Source organism: Euphorbia lathyris, chromosome 8, assembly GCF_963576675.1.
Source record: "Euphorbia lathyris chromosome 8, ddEupLath1.1, whole genome shotgun sequence".
Taxonomy (NCBI): Eukaryota; Viridiplantae; Streptophyta; class Magnoliopsida; order Malpighiales; family Euphorbiaceae; genus Euphorbia; species Euphorbia lathyris.
This window is the reverse complement of record NC_088917.1, coordinates 26,404,567-26,423,925: the sequence shown is the minus strand read 5'-3', so window position 1 is coordinate 26,423,925 and position 19,359 is coordinate 26,404,567. Positions and strand designations below refer to the sequence as shown.

Below are 19,359 nucleotides of genomic sequence, written 5' to 3'. Positions count from 1 at the left end.
GGGGCTATCACATGCCGGCTCTCCGAGTTTCCCTTTGATTTTTTAAATTTCCTAACTAATGGAATCAACCGCTTTTGCCGTTTGTCGTGGGTTTTCGTCACAGGTCCTCCGACTCGGTGTCTACAACAGTAGGTACCCAGTGACAGACGATTAGATGTTTACTTTTTCAGTCCACAGTTCGCCTCCCTTTTCCCAAGGATAACTCTTCAACAAAAGTTTATTTCATTTTTCTACTTAGAACCAGTAAAAATGTAAAACTTGACCCATATGGAAGGGAAAATTTTACGTTTTGCTTGCACAGGAATTACCGAAATCACGGACCATCATATGACACAAAATTTGATCTTACTACCCTTAATATTATTTAACAAAACTGAAAATGTAAACTAATTAAAAAAAATGCAATGTTACTTGTGCTACAATTTGTGTTTGTAGCGAACACCCTGTTTGTGCTTCTATTTTCGTGGGGGATCTTGGAAGTGGACTGTGTCGATCTTCCTTGTGTGATCATTCTCCAGATATGGTTTCAATCTTTGCCCGTTTACTTTGAAAGGTTCCTGACCTTCTTTGCCAATTTCAACTGCTCCATGACCAAACACCTTGTTTACCAGATAAGGTCTCGACCATCTTGATTTCAGCTTTCCAGGAAACAACCTGAGTCTCGAATTGTACAAGAGAACTCTCTATCCTTCGTGAAACGTGTTCGTCTGGATTTTTTTATCGTGCCACATCTTGGTCTTGTCCTTGTAATTTACCGCGTTTTCATACGAAAACAGCCTGAACTCTTCCATGTCACAGAGTTGAAGTCTTCTCTGGTCTCCCACAGCCTGTTGCTCAAAATTTAAGAAGGTTAATGCCCAAAAGGCCCTATGTTCCATTTCAACTGGCAAATGACAAGACTTGTCGTACAATAATCTAAACGGGGACATTCCAATTGGTGTCTTATAGGCCGTCCTATACGCCCAAAGAGCATCGTCAAGCTTGTTTGCCCAGTCTCTCCTAGAATTGCCAACAGTTTTCTCTAAAATTCTTTTGATTTTTCGATTTGAAATCTCAACCTGTCCACTTGTTTGTGGATGGTAAGGCGTGGCAATTCTATGAGAGACTCCAAGCTTGCCCATCAGCTTCTCGAATTTGGCATTGCAAAAGTGGGTTCCTTGATCACTAATGATCGCTCGTGGGACACCGAATCGGGCAAACATCCTTTTTAGGAATTTTACAACCACACGGGAGTCATTAGTGGGGCTAGCCATTGCTTCAACCCACTTGCTCACATAATCAACAGCCACTAAGATATATTTATGCCCAAAAGATGTAGGGAATGGTCCCATAAAATCTATTCCCCATATATCATAAATTTCACAAACGACTATGTTATTGAGGGGCATGGAATTTCTAGCTGAAATATTGCCTGTTCGTTGGCACTCATTGCAAGTGCAAACAAACGAATTGGCATCTTTAAAAAGTGTTGGCCAGAAAAAACCTGATTGAAGTACTTTGGCTGCAGTCCTGCTAGCGCTGTGATGTCCTCCTGCTTCTCTGTCATGACAATGGCTTAGAACAGCCTGTCCCTCCTCTTGAGATATACACCTGCGAATAATTTGATCGGCGCACAACCTGAAAAGATAAGGTTGTTCTTCCCAAAAATAGTATTTAATTTCTGCATAGAACTTCCTCCTTTGATTAGTGGACAGGTTGTGAGGTTTCAGTGAACTGGCTAGATAATTGGCAATGTCGGCAAACCATGGAGCAGGCTGTACAGTATATAGACGCTCGTCTGGAAAATCTTCCAAAATCTCTAGTTGTTCCTGGCTGCTTTGGTGAGGAATTCTTGACAAATGATCAGCAGCCACATTTTCCGTTCCCTTCTTATCCTTAATTTCGAGATCGAACTCTTGAAGTAAGAGTAACCACCGTATCAACCTTGGCTTTGCATCCTTCTTTGCAAACAAGTAGCGTAGCGCAGCGTGGTCTGTGTGAACAATGACTTTTGACAGAACCAAGTAGGGACGAAATTTGGCGAAAGCGTACACTACTGCAAGGAGCTCCTTTTCGGTAGTGGTATAGTTCTGTTGGGTCTCGGTTAATGTTTTGCTTGCATAATAGATAGGCTTGAACTTCTTCTCAATCCTCTGCCCAAGAACAGCTCCCACACATGTATCGCTAGTGTCACACATCATCTCAAAAGGCTGTTTCCAGTCGGGTCCTGCCAGTACGGGCGAGTTGATCAGCTTGCCTTCCAATAGTTCAAACACTTTCAGACTGTTTGTATCAAATGAAAATTCCACATCCTTATGAAGCAAAGCTGACAAAGGCAGCACAATCTTTGAAAAATCTTTGATAAACCTCCGGTAGAACCCTGCGTGTCCCAAGAAACTTCTCACATCCTTTACATTAGTTGGAACAGCCAGTTTCTCTATTACTTCCACCTTAGCTTTATCCACTTCCATTCCCTTTTCAGAAATCTTATGCCCGAGAACAATTCCACCAGTAACCATGAAGTGGCATTTCTCCCAATTCAAGACTAAGTGGGTCTCCTTGCATCGCACAAGCACAGCTTCGAGGTTGTTTAGACAATTTCCAAAAGAGTCTCCATAAACAGAGAAGTCATCCATGAAGATCTCTACAGTCCGCTCCACCATATCATGAAATATAGACATCATGCATCTTTGAAACGTGGCTGGAGCGTTGCACAGTCCGAACGGCATGCGCCCGTAGGCATAGGTTCCATATGGACATGTGAACGTTGTCTTCTCCTGATCTTCACTGTGAATTGCAATTTGATTGTACCCCGAGTAACCGTCAAGGAAGCAATAGAATGCATACCCTGCTAACCATTCTAACATCTGGTCAATGAAGGGCAAAAGGAAATGATCCTTCCTTGTAGCTTTATTGAGCTTCCGGTAATCCACACAAACTCGCCATCCTGTTATGGTTCTCGTAGGGACCAACTCGTCTTTCTCGTTGAGTACCACTGTGGTTCCTCCCTTCTTTGGTACAACATGAACATGGCTTATCCACACACTATCAGAAATGGGGTAAATAATTTCGGCATCCAGCAGCTTGATCACCTCTTTTCGCACGACCTCCTTCATGTGGTGGTTCAATCTGCGCTGTGGCTGGACAGATGGCTTGTGATCCTTCTCCATCAAAATTCTGTGGACACAGACTGTCGGACTAATACCTTTTATATCATCAATTTTCCATGCGATTGCATCCTTGTTCCTTCGCAGTACCTCCATGAGTTGAGCTTTCTGATCAGGAGTTAACTTTGAAGATATAATTACTGGGCTTCTGCTGGGTGGTTCCAGGAAAGCATACTCAAGATGTGAGGGTAAGGGTTTTCGTTCGGGTCTAGACAATGGCACAGTGGGTATTTCAGGTGGTTCTTGATGAGTGGGAACAGTAGGATCTGAAGGAAGTGTAGGCAAGTTGGTTTCAATGGAACAGCCTGTTCCTTCACATAAGTTCACCTCTTCTCCCAAGAGAGTCTCCAGAGTGTCCTGTTCCTGTTCCTGTAAATTAGAAAGACTTTGAAAATCATCTAAGAAACAACATGTGTCATCCATAGTGTTAGCTCGTCTCATTGCTTCATTCATTTTGAAAATGATTTCTTCTCCATTAATTCTTAAAAACAGTTGTCCCTCTCCCACATCTATCAATGCTTTACCCATTGCTAAAAACGGTCTACCTAGGATAATAGGAACATGCAGGTCCTCATCTATGTCCATTATGATAAACTCAACAGGCAATATGAATTTTCCTACTTTGACCAACACATCTTCCACGACTCCCCTAGGATAACATACTGATCGATCGGCCAACTGAATTGACATTCTGGTGGGTTGTGGTTCTCCTAATCCTAGTTTAGCATATACAGAATACGACATTAGGTTTATGCTAGCTCCTAGGTCACATAGTGCATTTTCAATATTTAACTTTCCAATTGAACAGGGAATAGAAAAACTCCCTGGATCTTTTAGCTTTTTCGGAACACTAGTGGAAAAATGATCATTTGCATCGGCCCTTATAAAACGCGATGCAAAAGGCTCATTTGCATCGGCCTTTTATTTGGGACCGATGCAAAAGGTTCATTTGCATCGGCCCTTAATAAGGACCGATGCAAAAGGGTCATTTGCATCAGCCCTTAATAAGGACCGATGCAAATAAATGTATTATTTGCATCGGTCCTTTCAAAAGAGCCGATGCAAATAGTAATTGAACTATTTGCATCGGCCGTTTATAAAACGCGATGCAAATAGTGTTAGTATAAAATTTGGATTTTAGGGTTAATGTACTTATTTGCAGCCGCCTCCCATCTCCCTCCTCTCCTTTTCATAAGATGGAAACTCAGCTCCCTTCCATGGCTACCTTTTCCACCTCCGATTTTGAGCTCTGAGTTGAAAATCCTTCATCTCCCTCATTGCTTTGTCGTCCTTCGTCGCTTGCTACTCCCTTTCTCTTTTCTCCTCCTTTTACGGCTTCTTTCTTTTCTATTTGATTTAAGGTTCCATTAGCGATGTCTTGCCATTTGATTTTCCCATTTTGTATTAACTCCATCACCTTCTCTTTGTCTCTCACTGCCTACCCTAGGTGCCACTGCTCTTCAATTCATACGTCGTGAATTTAGCTTCACCCGGATTTGTCGTGCCGCCTCCATAGCCGCTTCTCTTGTTCTGCTTCTCTTTGCAACTCCTGGTTCGTTACTCTATACTAATTTACTCTTCTTATACTCTTTGTTTTCATGATTCTCTAGCTTTTGCAGCTAATACTGGATTTATGTCTGGATCTACCGGTCTCGAATCTGTACCTGGTCCCGAACTTCCTCAAATCGACTTTCTTAATACGTTTAATGATTTGTATTTATACTCCGATTAATGTCGATTTCAATTTTATACTTAATTAGATACCCCTAATCTTAAGATATATATGTTGCAAAAGAAAATCCGAAGAAGTATGCAGAGAATGATGAAAGATTTAACTCAACGAAAACCCTAAGTTTAGTGTGTTTTGATTTTCTTTGTAATTCAATTGGTTGATGCATCGTTTTTCCTTTCCTTCTTATTAATTTTACATATTAACTAGTCATGGATATATGGAAGATGTCAAGATGAGCAATCTGAGATTGTTTATGGGGGCTATTATCATAATTATCGCACTTGTTGCTCAATTCTACAATTTTTGATCGGTTGCATCGTAGTATATACTCTGAAACTTTCATTTCTTATTATGATTATGATGTATTCCTGTTCTTCACTTTCATTATTTAATTCTTTTTTATGTAAATAATAATTCCTTCGATCCTACTAGATTGGTGGATTTGGATTGTAGGAATTGGATTGGTAACTATTGGTTTGTGATTTGATTAGTGAATTAACTGTTTTTAAAGACCATAGATTGAAATTCTTGGGCCATTTCAGTTCTTGTGAGTAAACTTTCATTTTCAAAACCAGAATGGATGGATTACCAGATTAGGAAACTTAATAGAGCCTAATTTAGGAACTTTATCCTGCCAAGTCTTAGCAAAATCATTTAACTTTTTGGTTAGAACTTGAACATGTATATATATTGAAGTGTTCTTCTTTAATTAAGTTCAGGTTCAGTAAGCTAGTTACTTCATTAATTTAGGCCAAGTAATGCAATTTGGATAGGCTGGGTTGTACTGTCGACTCCTTGTCCTTCCACTATTGATTTTGCTTCCTCTGAAGGAAAGGTAATTTTCTTTGTCAACTCAAGGTAATTTTCCTCTGAAGGAAAAGATCTTTTCCGAGACAACTCAAGGTCAGGTTCTTCTTTGTTTTGTTTCCTGAATTTTATTGCTCTCCATAAAGAAGCACTTTGAAGGCCTGGCTGAGGTACTCTATGCCTCCCTCCTTCCCTTCTCTGGTACTTTTGTTTTCAGTCTTTTGATTTTATGACAGCTATATATGGAGATTTCATATTCTGCAAATGTTAAAGCCGTATATATTCAAAACCCCAACAAGCATCATTCAGCTCATGCGATCAAAAGGTAGAATGAAATCTTAATTTTTAGGTCTTTATATTTGTATTTTGCTGCAATTTCCTTCATTGAGTTTTGAAAAATCATTCATTTTAGCAATTAGTGGAGTTCATAATATTGGTCCATTTACTCTCACCGTTGGTGGCTCAGGGCTCAAACTTTGAATTCAATTTTAAGGCAGTATGGAGTGTCCAATAATTTGATTGCAGCTGGTAATAAAAATACAATAGATGTTGATCTTCTTCTCAAATATCAGCTCCTCAATAGTCTTGTGTTTGCCCGGGCACACAATCAATGAGGACCACCTAGCTCATCAGCTTTTACTGAATCTGTCCAGTTATTCCTCTATTAATTCGACATCTGGCCAAGTTATTGCTCTTGTTCTAAGTCATACTATGGAGTTGGCTTACCAGGTATCTTTCAATTCTGAAAATTTTGACTTTTATTTTTATTGTCTTTAACTTCTTGATGATTGCATTGTCTATTCCCTGACTAAATTCTTTGCTTGATCTACCATGCATTTGAGAGGTTCAACGCTTATTTACCAGATATCAAGGTGGTCAATATAAAAACTCATAAAGATTTATTGAAAAGGGAATGCCCTCGTTATAGTTGTTGGGACACCTGGATGGATATTGGCATTGGCAAAAGACAAAGAACTCTCTTTGAAAAATGTTAGGCATTTTATATTGATTGACATATACTAAATATGGATTATTGTAATTTGTTGTGATGGACATATTCTAAATATTGATTGTCATATGCAAACGATTTGGTATATTTTCAAGCTACCCAATTATACATATGTATATGAAAAATTTCCATTTAATATTATATGAATCAAAGCTATTTGCTATATTATAGAGCTCCATTCAATCCAAATTATTTTATTTTTATTTTTTTAAATGACATTTGCATCGGCCGTTTAAAAGGGCCGATGCAAATGAGACTGCATTTGCATCGGCCCTTTAAAAAATGTGATGCAAATGCTACATCATTTGCATCGGCCCTTTTAAAAATGTGATGCAAATGCTACATCATTTGCATCGGCCCATTTAAAGGCCCGATGCAAATAAGATGCATTTGCATCGGCCCTTTTAAAGGGCCGACGCAAATGCTACAACCATTTGCATTGGGCGACGGCCGATGCAAATGTGATGCAGACACATTTGCATCGAGGGCTTTTGCATCGGCCAATGGCCGATGCAAATGGCCCGAAACGGCTGATGCAAATGGCCATTTTTCCACTAGTGGAAGCTGCTGCTTGTTCTGGAGTATTGAAGAACAATCCCTGTTTAGTTGGATCATCGAAATGTTCTCCAACTTTTTCTTATTTGACAAGATATCTTTCAAGAATTTTGCATATGTCGGCATCTAGGCAAGTGCTTCCACGAAGGGAATGTTGATATGCAGCTTCCTCAAGGTGTCTAGCACTTTAGAGTTTTGTTCTTCCAGCTTCTTGTTTATTAACCGCGTCGGATATGGCACAGGTGGAACATAAGGTGGAGGTGTCTTGTACATCTTTCCTCGTCCCTCCTGATCTTGATCACTGGATAACTTTACCCCGACGGGTTCTTCTTGACTATGAACAGTTTTTTCCCGCCCACCTTCAGCATTTTCGGATGTTCCTGCACACTCAGCATTTTCGTCAGTAGATACAGTTGGTTGAGTTTGCTTACCAGATCTCAGAGTGATGGCCATGACATCGCCCTTGGGGTTTGGCTCCGTGTTGCTTGGCATTATTCCCTTTCCTTTTGACGTAGATGCAGCTAATTGGTGGACTTGTGTTTCCAGATTTTTAATTGATGCTTGTGTCTGCTTCATGAATTGCATCATCATTGTCTTCATGTCTGGCTCTACATCTTCTTTTGGTGGAACATGTTGTTTATAATGCTGCGGAGGTTGCCTCTGGTAATGTCCTCCTTGCTGTTGTTTATATCTTGGTTGTTCCTGCTGATTAGGCTGGCCTGTCCATCCAAAATTTGGATGATTTCTTGTTGCTAGGTTGTAGGTGTTTGAGTATGGATTTGGTGGATTTCTTTGATTATACCCGACATAATCACATTCTCCCTGCTCACCTTTCCCTTGTTTAACTCCAGGGCAGTTGATATTGAAATGACGCCCTCCACAAAAATCACATATGTCATTGAACGGCGGTTCGTTGTGAATCGACGACACATTTATCTTGCCGAGCTGTCTGGCAATCTGTTCCACTTGGCTGGTCAATTTTGACACAACATCATCATTTCCCGTTCTTTTTCCTTCACTCCTGGCGGAGTGCCAGTTATAACTCGTGCTCACTACTCTTTCAATAAGGTCATACAAGGCTTGTGGTTCAAGATCTTCAGGGTTTCCATTGGCAATTGGATTCGATCTGGATTTTATAAATGTTGGTGACTCCATTGTAAAAGTTCTGCACTTGCATCCACATGGGGATGCCATGATTTGGTACCCTTCTTAGTAGTCCCTTGTATCTTTCCCATGCCTCGGCTAAGGATTCATCTGTTAGGGATTAAAGCCAGTTAATCAACTGTAGCGCAGCGGAATTGCGGTTTAAAATTTATTTCTAATCCCTTATAGCTTGATCTTTGTCCGTTAACCATTGATCGAATAAAACCTTTTGGATCCGTTTAAGGATAAAAATTTACCCGGACTGTCTCTTCTAGAGACGGCTGAAGAATCCACAAAGTAGTAAGATCTCCGTAATCAGGTGCACGAACAGCTATCGAGCCAAATCCGGTGCTAGCCGAAGAACGAACGAAGAACATGAGAGATTGTGATATTTTCCAAAAGATTTCTCCACTTTCTCAAAGTGGTGGCCGAAATATTGTATTATTAGGGTTAGGAGTTTAATTTATATATATAGTGCATTTCTAAACCTAGTTGGTTTAGGATTAATTGGTTAATTACAAAACTAATCCTATCCTAACCTAATCACTTAAATAAATACCAATAGTATTTATTTTATGCAATTAGTTATGATTGGATTAAATTTAATTACCCCAATTAAATAAACAACACTAGTTAATAAATTAATGTATCAGTTTAATTAATTATTCACCGAATGTAATTTTATTAATTTACAAATTAATTAATTACATCCCGCGAACTAATTAATCAATTAAACACTTAACTCCTTAGATCATTAATCAATTACCTTGATACAAAGTATCAATTAATCAATTAATTAACCACCAATTAATTACCTTGACATTTTACTGTCAATCAATCAATTAATTCTATCTCTCCAATGTACCGTTCTATAAGTTCTAACTCAGATGTTCGATGTGCACGATCCTATGGGACTGTCCTTAGCTAGCAGTGGGCTTATGGCTCACAGACAGTAAGTGGGTTCTAGCAAACCATTACTGCCCCTAACTAAGACAGAGTTTCAGCAGTCTAAAGATGCAGAGACCCTGTAGTTATCTCTCAACTTCTTTTACCATTTGATATCGATATTATAAACTAGAGGCATGGCGGCTGTCATCCTCTCTGATGTTTATGATATTTCTTGATCTTAAGTAGATTAATGAATCAGAAAAGTAAACTACTTATCAGGGTGTGGCCACACACTTATCAATCTCACTTATCAAGTGGCCTGTGATATCATCTCACTGTTATGTGAGTGGTAATTCCGTCACTTCACTATCAATGCCAATATGTTCACCTGTTCACCCAATCATACCCGTATTTGGCATCCTGTTACAGACCTGTTAGGCATATGTCAAAGTGAACCGGATCCCGTATTGATATTATAATGAAATCTGGTCTAAAGATAGTTAGAGACCTACTCAAGAAAACTAATGATACAACCACCATGTAGTTTTCTCGGGCGGATCGATCCAGTCACATGTATACAACATGTACCCATATTCACAACTGACTTATCAAGTGTTATGGCTAGTATCAATAACTACCATACAGTCATCGAATATACAAGTCTGTGGTCCTAATCATTCCCATGATAGAATAGACTTGGGATATGGTTTTACGATTATCAATCAATGGATTCTCTATTCACATTATAGCACAAGATATAAATGAACTAGATTGATGCCTTTATTAATGTGACACAAATACATTTTATAAGAACCAATGCCTATGAACTAGGGCACACCAACATCATCCTCTTCTTGCACGAAATGGGATACCTCATTTCTGAGTTTAATGGCCTGTCTTGGTGGAAAATATTTCATCAGAAATGCGCTGGCCATTTCTTCCCAAGTGGTGATCATTCCTGGTTGCAAGTTTCTCAACCAGTTCTTTGCTTTATCCCTCAGAGAAAAGGGAAACAACTTTAGCCTGATCACATTGTCAGAAACCCCTCGGTTTGATCTGAAAGTGTTGCACAGTGTTATGAACTCCTGGATATGCCCATTTGGATCTTCCGACTAGTATCCATTGAACTGTACTGCTGCCTGCAACATTTGTATCATCAATGCTTTCACCTCAAACATGTTGTTTCCTTCGTTGGGCAACACAATGCATGACGAATGTCCTTCCGTGGTTGGCCTCGAATAGTCTCTGATTCTCATAATAGGAGGATTGTTATTCTCTCCTTCTTCCTCTTGATTGGGTTGAACTGGGTGTTCGGGTGGTACCCTTCCATCCATCCTTCTTTCTCTTTGTCGCTCTCTTTGTCTTGCACGTCAAGCTCCCGCTCGGTTTCGTCTACACGTTCTCTCTAACTCGAGATCGATAGGAAAAACAGGAGGTCCAGCTCTGCGCATAAACAGTTAAAGAACTCCCGCTCGGTTTCGTCTACACGTTCTCTCTACTTGATAATGATAATAAAGGGAACAGGCTAAGCACAGCAGAACATGTTACTGCAAGCCTCCAAACAACCTAATAAGTCATGAATGATGCAACTGAAGCCAAGGTTTCTGCTTTAACACTCACTTAAGTCAACTCTCGTGTGTTCTTAAGATTCTAAGACTTACTAAAACCAATAGCGTCCTACAGGTTTGTTCTTTCTTGCATTAAGATTTAAGCAACATTTCAAATGAGAAAACCCTTGATAAAACCACCTAACATTTCTGCTTCGGGGTTGGATGTCTGATAGAGCGTTCGGTGAAGATGAAAGCAGTGTCCTATCATTCATCTAACACAAGCATACATGCATAAGCATTGAAATATAAAGCCTCACCAAACACTTCATGCATTAACATCATTCATTCATTACTAGACTTGGGAAACTTACATTACCGAGCCCGATTGGCCGAGCCCATTCAAAAGGATTACTCACTCATACTGGCGAGTGAGCAATCTGCTAGTTTAAAGCTCTGAAACTCCATCTATGGAGCTCTCCTTCCTCCGCAAGGTCTATATTTGTGTTTTCTAAAGAGTGCGATCCCTTTCCTTCCTTACTACCCCTATTTAAAGGAAAGGACAGGGTCCAAAACGGTACTAGAAAAGTATCCGCTCAAAATATATTACAAAACAAAGTCAAAAGTTCAGAAATCTAAAAATTGCTAAAAGTGGTGAAGATCATTTTGACCCTTGAACACTCAAGGGCCGAGCTTTCTTTTCATCATGTTGCTTTCCGCCTGCACTTATCCGCCTCTCTACCTGCAACTACTATCGTACCTGCATCCCATCTAGTCGCTGTCCATCATCAGAAGTTCCGGCGTTTGACCGCTGGATCAAAGAATGGCTCAATCCCCTCTTGGTATGTGCGAACAGGCTGCTTCCAGTCTATTCGGCTAAGTCTTTCCTTATCTGCATAAAAGCACCTATAAGACCTTCTTTCTTGCAATAAAACACTACAAACACCCTTAATTCATTATAATTAACACGTTAAAATGTAGTCAATTTCATGCCTAACAGCTAAAGAGTCATCGGTTTTTCGTCGATAAAGAGTCCAGATATGCTGAAAGAGAGTACCTATCAGCACGTACTCCAAATCCTCACAAACCTTAACCATACCAAAAAGATCCAGACAGATCTCAAGCTCCCCTAATACATTCAAAATGTTGTTGGAGAAAGGGAGACAAACCCCATTCTTAAGAAAGATCTCGTAAAACCTCAAATGACCCTCCGATGCTTCAGTTATCACTTGATCAGGGGAAGGAAACCTAACTTCGAGATGAGCAAACTTAGGAAATTTAGACACCAGCATGGCCAGTGTAAGTTCGTCAAAGGTGGGGGCTGCTCGAAATTCTTCAAATGAGGAACCATGGGTTTCTTGGGCTCTTCAGCCTTTTCATTTTTACCTTAAATATTACTCTTCTTACTAGGGGTTTTACCCTTACCAAGAGAGGATCTCACTCGAACCATTGAAATGAGGAAAGATAGGAAATGAAAGATAGAAGGAGAAGGAACTTACCTTAGAAGAACAACAACTTCAGAAATCAAATCCATAAGAAAAAAGGCCAGAAAACTTGAAACTCCTCAGAAGAAGAAAAAGTGTAAAAAAAAAGTAAGGAATAACAAACATAGTAAGCAAAATAAATGAAGATAAAGCGATGGATAAATAAAAAAGATGCAGGCAACTGAAGAGTTTTTTCATCATCACAAACGTACTCATAAATGAGCCGCTAAAACACGAAGTCTCAAGTCTAGTCACCACCAGACACGTCATCAATTTTTAAGACCTTGAAATAGACGACATCAATAAAGCTTCAAAACAATGACTTTTTAGGGACAAAAAGCACAAAAGGTCCTCCTAGCAAAATAAATATTACAAAAGACATCCTGAAAGAATGTAAATACCAAGTAGGGTGGGAACATCTAATATCATACAAAATGACATCACATGGATGACATCATTCTCACCATTCTTTGAGGTAAAAGGTCACATGCTGAAATTGGCAGCCTAAGCTTAAACGACAACGACTAGGTTCCACAACGAGTAGCCCAATGATGTCTAACAAAGCCCAAGATCAGCAAACGGGGCCTTAGCCCCAATCACAAGAGAAACTTCTAGAATCCTACGAGATAAAGGATTCCTCCCATGATTCGGACTCCTTAAGGGACTAGGAATCCTAAACTCATAAGGATTCCTAAAAAAGTGACAACCATAACCTAATTAAACACTATAAATGGACATGTATGGGCATATGGTTCGGTAAATTAACTATTATCTCTCAACTAGTTCATACCCTTCAATGCGATCCATTCACAAACTGACTTAGGCATTAGAGAAATTTCTCCGGACTCTGGCCCCGTCTGACCTCCATTCTGTTTTGCAGATTCATTACGACGTCAGATTGATCCAATGGGTTGGACACGTAAGCAAATTCAGGTAAAATGTTATCAATAACCAACTTATTATCAATAACCAACTTAATTACTTAAATTAAAATATTAAGTACTTATTTAATTTAAGTATGTTTGATAATGGTTATTTCTCCACCACTTAATTTAATCAACTAAGTTAAAAATCATTTATTTTAATAAGTTAAAATGTTTAACTTAATAATTTAAGTTAAACATTACTCCTCCCATTCCAAAATATAAGTTATTCTAGGTTGTTTTACACAAATTAAGAAATACAATTAATATAGAGTGAAATTAATGGATCTATATTGATTAACTTAAAAAATTATCTCTCATGTAATAGTTTGATGGATAAGTCTTGTAATTTTGAAAAACATATTGACTAAGACAAAAAATTTAATACTTAAATCCGAAAACTATACTAAAAGTTCTTAAAATGCTAGAAAGACTTCTATTTTTAAGAACTCAATTGTTAGAATCACTTATAATGGAGTTATAATGGAGAGAGTAGTATATGTTAATGAAGGGATTAGTCCACCAAGAAGTTTCATTAAATGCTTAGGCAAACAAGACACTAATTTTGGGTCGGTTACTGGCCAACCGCAATTAAAGAGAAAACGAAACTAGAAGAAACTACTAGCTGCCGGAACGAGAAAATCAAATTGCATATGTGGATGTAATCTTCTTCGTTCGATCTGGTTCACACAAACTCTGCAAACGCAGACGAGACGAGACGAGACGACAACCCAAAGCCAGCCCCCTTCTCAGCAACTTCTTCTCGCCTCCCTCTCCTCTCCTACCCCATGCCTTCTCTTCTTGGTCTTTTCTGCTTTTGACCTCATGTAATTTCATCTCTTCTACTCTACACTTCAAGATATTCCCAATTTGATTTTTTGTTTTTGTTTTTCTCTTCTCTTTTTCATCCAATCAATCTACAGATGGCAGATGTTGTTCGATTACCAGTGTTTCACTCTCTTCGTTTCTCTTCTTCTTTGCTCAATACTTTTGCCTCCAATTGCAATTCTCTTCACCCCTCTCTACCACTCAATCAGAATAGTAATTATTTGAATTCAGATAAGAGGGTTTACCCTGTAATTTATTCTTCTTCTGGTTCTGCTGCTGTACCTTGCTTCTCTCCCACACCCAGAAAGCAATTGCTTTCTTTCAAGGTAACCATTCAATTGAGCGTTTTGTCTCTTGATTACCCTTAATTCTGTTGTTATACCCAATTTTGGAACTGTTTTGTTTTGTGTTTCGAGCTGAGAGTTTGTTAAATGTTACAGAATAGGGTTTCTAAGTACTCAATTGTTTTCTCAATAGTATCATATCATGGCATTGCGTCAGTTTACCCTGCTTTACACTGATTAAACAATATGTTCATTCATATTTGGTTTTTATATTTTCTAGGTCCATCCAGTCAGTCTGGAAAAAGTTTTTGGGTGGTTTAAGCTGTCCATATTTTAAATCTTTCCCTCTTTTTAGAATGTTCCTTTTGAAAAATCATTTGAAATCATGTGAATGCTTTGTTATTTGCATTTAGACTGTGTTCATGTGTGCAACTTTGTTATCGCTGTAGTATAATTTTTCAACATTGAAACCTGATGCTCAAAATCTATGTCTACTTTGCCTCCATCCTTTTGCTAAAACTTCGACTGAGTTTGATTTTTATGGCATCTGCTTACCTTTTCTGCAAAATCTGTACTTTTTATGTTTTCTGCTATTATATTCTGACAAACATCCTTCAAAAGAATAAGACACGTGTATGAATATATCCTTCCTGCATATTCTTTTGGTTGGTTATTATTGTTTATTGCCAACTCATGACTTGCATTTACTTTTATCCGCAGTCTAAATTTGTACCAGTAGTTCTTAAATTGCGTGTGGCATTTTTGTGCTGGGTCTTGTTTTCCAGCATCTCTATGAAGTTCTTTATCCTTGTTCATTACATTGTGCAAGCAAAATTTTCAGGAAATGGATCTACTTATGCTTATTGCAGGACATGTTAAAATTTTAGTTATATGTTGCTACGTATCTACATTGAAAGAATGCAATTTCTATTTTTGCAAATAGCGGATAATGGTTATTCCAATATGAAGATATTCTCTACGGAATTATGAATTTCCTTTGATGGAGATTGATCTTTCTAATTGTTTATGAAGAAGCTGTTGAATAGTCGTTTTTTTCGGTGAAACTCATCAATGACAACTACAAGAAGACTCGGAAGATAGTTTTTCATATTATTTTTTTTTGTGTCATAGGGAGTTTGTTCTAGTTAATTTCCCTGTGGGCCAATGCTTATAATTGTTTTGCTTCAATATTGAATGCAGGTTCATGCTACTGTTGCTGAAACTGACCAGCCAAAATGGTGGGAAAAGAATGCAGGACCTAATATGGTTGATATTCATTCTACGCAAGAATTTTTGGGTGCATTAAGTCAAGCTGAAAATAAATTAGTCATTGTTGAATTTTATGGAACTTGGTGTGCATCTTGTCGAGCTTTGTTTCCCAAGGTAATCCCTTTTTGTTGCTTGACATTTCATTCTTTTTTCCCCCTAGAATTGTTCACTTCACTGATTATTCTATTTGTCTGTGTCAATATAGGCAAAATAAAATATATATGTATATATATATATATATATATATAATTCTTTTTAATAAGCAGCCATGTTCTTTAAATATTTTTCAACTTTGTGATTCGTTATAAATGAATTGGAATTTGCTTCTGGATTTTCACTGGCTGCTGATTATTTTGTCAAGGGCATCTGAGTGGTAAATTTCAGTAACTCTTATCTTTGTGCCTACCAGCTTTTAGAGTTCATTTGATTTGAGAATTCCTTGTTGCAGGCCAAAATCTAATTATCCTGCTTGTAATTTAGGTAATCTTAAATTCGTAAAATTACAACCCTATGGTTTGCTGTCAGTAGTCACTTGTGCTAATTTATGCTCTTTAGCAGTCAATTGTACTTTATCTGGCCAATAATGAGGGCACGACTTTTTCACTCTAACTTTGTAACCTGTGGAGTCTAGTGTTACATTGAAGTACACCTGAGGAGACAATTAATCTACAATTTTATCACACTGTAAGCTGATGATGGACGTAATACAGATCACGAGGTTGTTAATAATCCAATTAATACTTATAGGCAAGATGCATATGTGGATGTGTCCCTTCTGAGTAACCAAGCTAACAAGAAAAATTGGTGTGCCTGTCATCAGTATCGATTATCTGGAATTAGTTGCAGGATGTACTGAAACATTTCTCGTGTGATGACAAAGACCAGTTGCAGTATTCTTTTTTTTTTTGTAAGGTTATAATAAGGATCTAGTTGATTGAATTTAAAATTTAATGACAAAATTTGTAAACTAAAGTAGATGGGGATTGGAGGAGAAAATAGAATGCTCAAGTACATGGTTCGTGTAATTTTGCCTACCCATGGAAAGGAACAAATGTGAACCTTCACTAATAATGGGAAGATGGTACAACTGTGTAAAGGAAAGGAACCCTCAAAACCCATAGACTTAGTACTTTGAACCCGATCACACCTGGATGTCTCACAATCTCATATTATCATTTTAGGAATTAACCAAAAGCCCTCCAAATCAAATTCTCTCAACTCTCTTTTAGGCGCAACAAATGGCAAGAGTAATGACCAATTTATAGAAGAGATATGATTGAGATTGTGACAAGGGGCTTCCAATTGATAAATTGTCCCAAAGGGCCCAAGATTTGGGTAGTTCATGCTAGGAAGAAAAATCAATCACGCATTCGGAATTGAAAAAGGAAGCCGGAGGTAATGGCAGCCGCGGTGGTGGTGGTGGAGGAAAGGTCTCCTTCAAGGTAACGGTCACCTCCAATTGAAAGCTCCCCCTCTCTTCCAAAGAAGCTCCATTTACTGCTGTTTTGAAATTCTCTCTAGAGGAATTCAAAGCCCCTCCCCAGACCAGCGCTATCATCACCAAAGTGCAGGAAATGTGTTCCTTAAACATGGGTCGGAACTGCGGTTGATCCCCGTGATAGGATTGGAGGCTCCTTATCACAATCTCTGTCAACATAGGTCCCCGAAATGGCAAAATCTTTGCCATAATTGGATTTGATTGGAGACAGTTGGTGGCCATTAACGGACTTAAACATGTTAGTAAAGGAAAAGTCCTTCATTGTAAACGGATTCAAGGCACCAAATGTCTTTTTCTGTGATATCTGTTTGTCGAAAAAGTGATTGGAACTAATATCATGAACTACCATGTCACCACTTGTATTGCATTGACAATTTCTTTCCTTCATAATATATTATGGAATAAATTATTTGTTAGTTCAAGATAGAATGAACTAATGAATGGATTCAGGATACTTTTTATTGGTCTTGTTATATAAATATGTATAGTTATTATGATGTTGTGCCCTTTTTGGAAAGGTTTCCTGGTGAACTTTGCTGATATATCTTAAGATGGATTCTCCAGCTCTGCAGGACAGCTGAAGACCATCCAGATATTTTGTTCTTGAAAGTGAATTTTGATGAGAACAAGCCTATGTGCAAAAGTTTGAATGTTAAAGTACTTCCTTACTTCCATTTCTATCGGGGCGCACATGGACAATTGGAATCCTTTTCATGTTCACTTGCTAAGGTTGGCAAATTTTCTCTTGGCTCATTTAATCTACAGAACTGAAATATTTCATTAAATGGAGACTTTTGTAATGCATCTAGATTATGCGAGGCATGCATTTAGTCTTGAGAATCATCTTCGATTGGCGGTGTTACTCATATTGTGTGTTTCTTTAAACCACCTGCAGTTTCAAAAAATAAAAGATGCAATTGCATTGCACAGCAAAGATATTCAATACAGCAATGGTCCACCAAAGGGAAGTGGAGAACTTACTCTTGAATCTCTGACTGCTGCCGTAGATAAGTCGGCAGGATCAGCATCAACATAAACATGAGAATCTTTAGCTTAAATCATTTGTCTATATAATGTGTTCTATTATTTATGTTGCTTTATTAGTATACCTTCAGGAAGAGCATTTTGCTGTTGTGTTTGTATATGTTTTTTTAATCTGTCGAGTCGAGATAGCAGAATTTCTTAATTGTTGATGTGCACGCTAAGCTAAGCTTGTAATGTAAAAACCTCTGCAGAAATGAAATTAAGCACAATTACTATGGTTACTGTTACTCCATCGTTCCAGTATCTTCGATGGCTCTAAATGTTTCATTCGTTATTGTAACAACATGGTCTGATAGCATATAGATATTCTCTGTTTACTATGTAGATGTTGTATGTTTTGATTCAAGTTTTATTTTTGTATTTCAAAGTTGTAAAACGTATCTGCATATATTAAAATTTGAAAATATACTTTACTAATAAGTTCGGTCATTTATGTTCATAGTCATTTCTGTCCATTTTTGATGTGCGGATCATAGCCATTTTTAGAGCCATTTTTCGCTCAAACTTTCCATCTGGCCGTCTATGAGAGTTTGCATGATTTGTTCTCGAATTAGTGGAGTGATAATAACTGTAACAGATTGTTTCCTTAGTTGTTATACTTTAGAGGATGCATAGTTTTGCTATTCGAAGTAGTTGATATGTAAAAAATTGCAAACACTAATCGGACGGATAAGATTCTTGAAAATTAGTCGGATTTATATTTTTATATTTGTTTGAATAAACAATTTATTGTAGGCATGTAATTAAAATATGTATTATATTATTTAAAATACTTATATAAAATGATTTAATATATAAAAACATGTATATTTATAATCAAGGTCGTAAAAAATGTTAGACGTTAGTTGGGCAGACAGAGTCCTAAAGAATTAACCGGGGATTAATTGGAAATTAATCGGATTTGTATTTTTGTATTTGTTAATAAAGAAATTGTTATATAATTTCAATTAAAATATGTATTATATTATCTAAAAATAATAATATAAAATAATTAATTCAGAGAAACATGTATATTTGTAACATATATCTTAAAAAATCGGAAAAATAACAAAATTAGGTCAATGGAATATCCATTTACATATTTAGACCAATTATTTATTTGTGACTTTTCCAAAATGATCTTCATATATATAACAACTTAGAAATTTTTTATTCTTTTTCTTTCTCTCTTCGTTTCTTTCTTAGTTTACGAACTTGGCATT

General features: G+C 37.7%; 1 protein-coding gene across 2 annotated transcripts; it reads left to right on the top strand.

Moving 5' to 3' along the window:
• The first annotated feature begins 13,804 nt into the window (after window positions 1–13,804).
• On the top strand, window positions 13,805–18,384 carry LOC136202599 (thioredoxin-like 2, chloroplastic). Of its 2 annotated transcripts, XM_065993323.1 has the most exons (5): window positions 13,805–14,061; window positions 14,158–14,388; window positions 15,547–15,729; window positions 17,678–17,842; window positions 18,009–18,384. In XM_065993323.1, exons 2-5 carry the CDS (start codon window positions 14,158–14,160, stop codon window positions 18,147–18,149), a joined length of 720 nt encoding a protein of 239 aa, XP_065849395.1. In that variant the 5' UTR covers window positions 13,805–14,061; the 3' UTR covers window positions 18,150–18,384. The 2 variants fall into 2 exon arrangements, with proteins under 2 accessions (XP_065849395.1, XP_065849394.1); XM_065993322.1 differs by having other exon boundaries at window positions 13,806–14,388.
• Window positions 18,385–19,359: the final 975 nt, after the last annotated feature.

Bases quoted from the DNA above. Each gene is read 5' to 3' on its own strand.
- LOC136202599 (XM_065993323.1), top strand. From the start codon at position 14,158: ATGGCAGATGTTGTTCGATTACCAGTGTTTCACTCTCTTCGTTTCTCT. The intron at 15,730-17,677 runs GTAATCCCTTTT...TGGATTCTCCAG, and splicing joins GTCGAGCTTTGTTTCCCAAG to CTCTGCAGGACAGCTGAAGA. The intron at 17,843-18,008 runs GTTGGCAAATTT...AACCACCTGCAG, and splicing joins TTTCATGTTCACTTGCTAAG to TTTCAAAAAATAAAAGATGC.